Below are 2,709 nucleotides of genomic sequence, written 5' to 3' on the forward strand. Positions count from 1 at the left end.
ACTCTTGGAGACAGGGGTGCCATGCAAATGGATGTTGATGGCAGCACCAAGGTGGAAGAGTTGCCACCAGCAGCTGGCTGGACATGACTGAGCTGGTGAGCAATTCTCTGCTTCTTGCTGGTCACAGGACTGGTAAAATCAGAAGCCAGAGGCCGTTTCTGCAACAGCAACAAAACAAATACATTCATCTGTGATCAGAATCAGGTTTGGCTCCCATTCTGAAAAAAAAACAGCATTTGTGAATAGGCAATTGTTGCAAACCCATCTTTCTTACCAAAATGAGCTGTCCAACAAACAAGTACTGCAGCTAAGTATAAGCATTATTTCATTTTTAGCTTCTTTTCTTAGGACATAGTAAGTCCTTCTCCAAGTCAACAGCTCAAAGGCTTTGGGAGAAAGACACTCACTTCAGCAGCTCCATCAAAGGCTTCCCAAAATACAGAGGTTGGGCTGGTTTTGCCTAGGGCCCAATTTCCATTTGTACACTCCAGGAAAAGACTCAAATTAGCTGTGACACACTCCCTCGATTTACCAAAAGGCATCTGACTGTTGGAGGGTTTTAGGTGGTAAAGAGAAGATTACTGCTTCAATGCCACAATTCCTCAGCACAGGGTGTGATGCTTAGCTCTGAATTCTCATCAGGCTGGACCAGTCACATGTCAGGAAATTCTTGTGCTTTTATGCAGGATTGCCCTAACTCCAGCAGCCAGCCCACTTTTTGTACTCGAGAGTTGCTGGCAAACAACTTATATCTCTACAGCAGATTTTCACAAGTGGTGACTAAGGAGCCCTTGCTTTTGCTCAGTGCAGTTCAATCAGCTCTCAGTTCCTCACAAGGACCTTCTCAAAGGTGCAGGCTCACAGGCTCACAATCCACAGCACACAGCTACAAGATCCCCACTCCCACAGCAAACTCCAGTAGTGAGCATGGATCAGGGCAGGACAGCCGTGCTTTGCCCAGGCAGAGCAAGGGTGGAGAGGAATAAAGGCAAAAAAGAGAGTGACAGAACACAGAATATTACCAATCTGTACATCCTGTGCTTGTCTGGCCACGTGGTTAGTCTGGAGTAAGAGGAAACACTGAGAGTGAAAGAGAGAGAGAGGGAAAAGAGAGCCAGAGGGCCACATCTGTCCCACCCTGGTGCAGCCCCTCATGCACAGTAGATTTTTCATGTGGTTCTGTCACACGTGCACAGGCAGCCCTTTGAGCCCTTCTCCAGACTGTGAGTTGAGTGTGGGCACTGTGCTCAGGTCTCCAGGCAGAGCAGAAAGTTGGCTCAGGACAGCGCTGCTCCACCTCTGCAGGACCCTCTCTTCTGATCACAACCTTCCCTTTGCAGCACTCAGACTGTCTGAGGCAAAACATGCTTCTTCCTGCTCCTGCACATTCACATCACAGCTTTTCCACCACCAGCAAGAGTGCTAAAACTTAATACACAACACAGATGTTAAAAATGCACAAAATACCTGAGCAGGTTTTGGTGGAGCATCTCTTTCAGAAAGTCTCGGAGATGATGATTGGCTGGTACTGGTGATATTCTCCGATGGATCTGATTTTCTGCAGAGATGGTCCAACACTCCAGGTTACAAGGTTGAAATTATCAACTGTCACAGCTCTTTCCTCACAGGGAAAACAGATGCTAAGTTTCAGGACTCAAGGAAACTGCATGAAGCTGAGTTGAGGGAGGTTTAGGCTGCATACCTAATGGAAAATGTTCTTGCCCCAGAGGGTGGCTGAGCCCTGGAACGGGCTCCCCAGGACAGTGGTCACTGCACCAAGGGTTCAGGAAGCGTTCGGACAATACAACACTCTCGGGCACAGCGTGTGATTGTTGCTGTGTCCTGTACAGGGCCAGGAGCTGGACTTGATGATCCTAATGGCTTCCCGCTCCCTCAGCACATTCTAAGAAGCTGTGCTTCATTCTGAGAAGGGTTTTTTTTTCTGCAAAGGCTCCTTTCCTTCCCCAAAAGTCTGAACTCACCTAGAAAGTATTAACTTCAAATTCTGTCTGTCTTCTTCAGTGTAGCCAGRCCAGTCATTCTGAAGGGTTTCAAACAGATGTTCCTTCAGACGGAAGGAATTATCCCTTGGGTTCAGGCTGGCTACCTACAGGTCGACATTGAAGAAACAAATGATCATTATATTCAGTTTATGCAAACTAAAGAAATCCAGGTGTGTCCTGAACAGCTGTTTGTGAGCAGCCAACTCAAACTAAATGCCGTCTTTTAGTGCAGAGATGAAATATTCCCCTATCACATGAATTTCAAACCATACCAAAGTTTCAACAACTGGGCACAACCAAGTAACTCTATTCCTATCTGGCAAATGGTACTTTGAAAACAACATTTAGTGCTACAATGTGTAAGGAGAGGTGAACAGGCCCAGAGTCCCTCTTGATGCGGCACAGCCAGGCTTCATTCCAGCCAAGTCCTGCTGTGAGAAGGCTGTACATGTCTTGCTGTACTCCTTTGAAAATAAATTAGGTTTATAACTTCCTCAAGACAAATAGAAAGTGTACTCAAAAAGGAAAAATGAGGTAGTAAAACCTCACGACTACTGATATCAACTTGGAGTATAAATGGCTTCTTCATTTGGGATATCAGAACATGGCTTTCATTAAATCATTAATGTCTCCACAGTGAAAAACCCCTGCCACTGCCCTGGGGAAACAAAGCTATAAACTTCACAGGGTCAAGGAATGAGTTCTT

The 2,709-nt window shown here is 46.0% G+C and overlaps 1 protein-coding gene across 1 annotated transcript in view; it reads right to left on the reverse strand.

Moving 5' to 3' along the window:
- The window catches only part of LOC130587807 (RNA polymerase II elongation factor ELL2-like), a gene marked incomplete at its 5' end in the record, with an annotated part of 8,056 nt that overhangs the window by 4,268 nt on the left and 1,079 nt on the right, over positions 1-2,709 (reverse strand). The window contains 3 exon segments of the mRNA XM_057388776.1: positions 65-158; positions 1,468-1,558; positions 1,983-2,107. Of these exon segments, the coding sequence (XP_057244759.1) occupies positions 65-158; positions 1,468-1,558; positions 1,983-2,107 (310 nt within the window).

Source organism: Malurus melanocephalus, unplaced genomic scaffold (genome assembly GCF_030028575.1).
Source record: "Malurus melanocephalus ecotype Western Australia unplaced genomic scaffold, MMel_1.1 scaffold_2488, whole genome shotgun sequence".
NCBI classification, from domain to species: Eukaryota; Metazoa; Chordata; class Aves; order Passeriformes; family Maluridae; genus Malurus; species Malurus melanocephalus.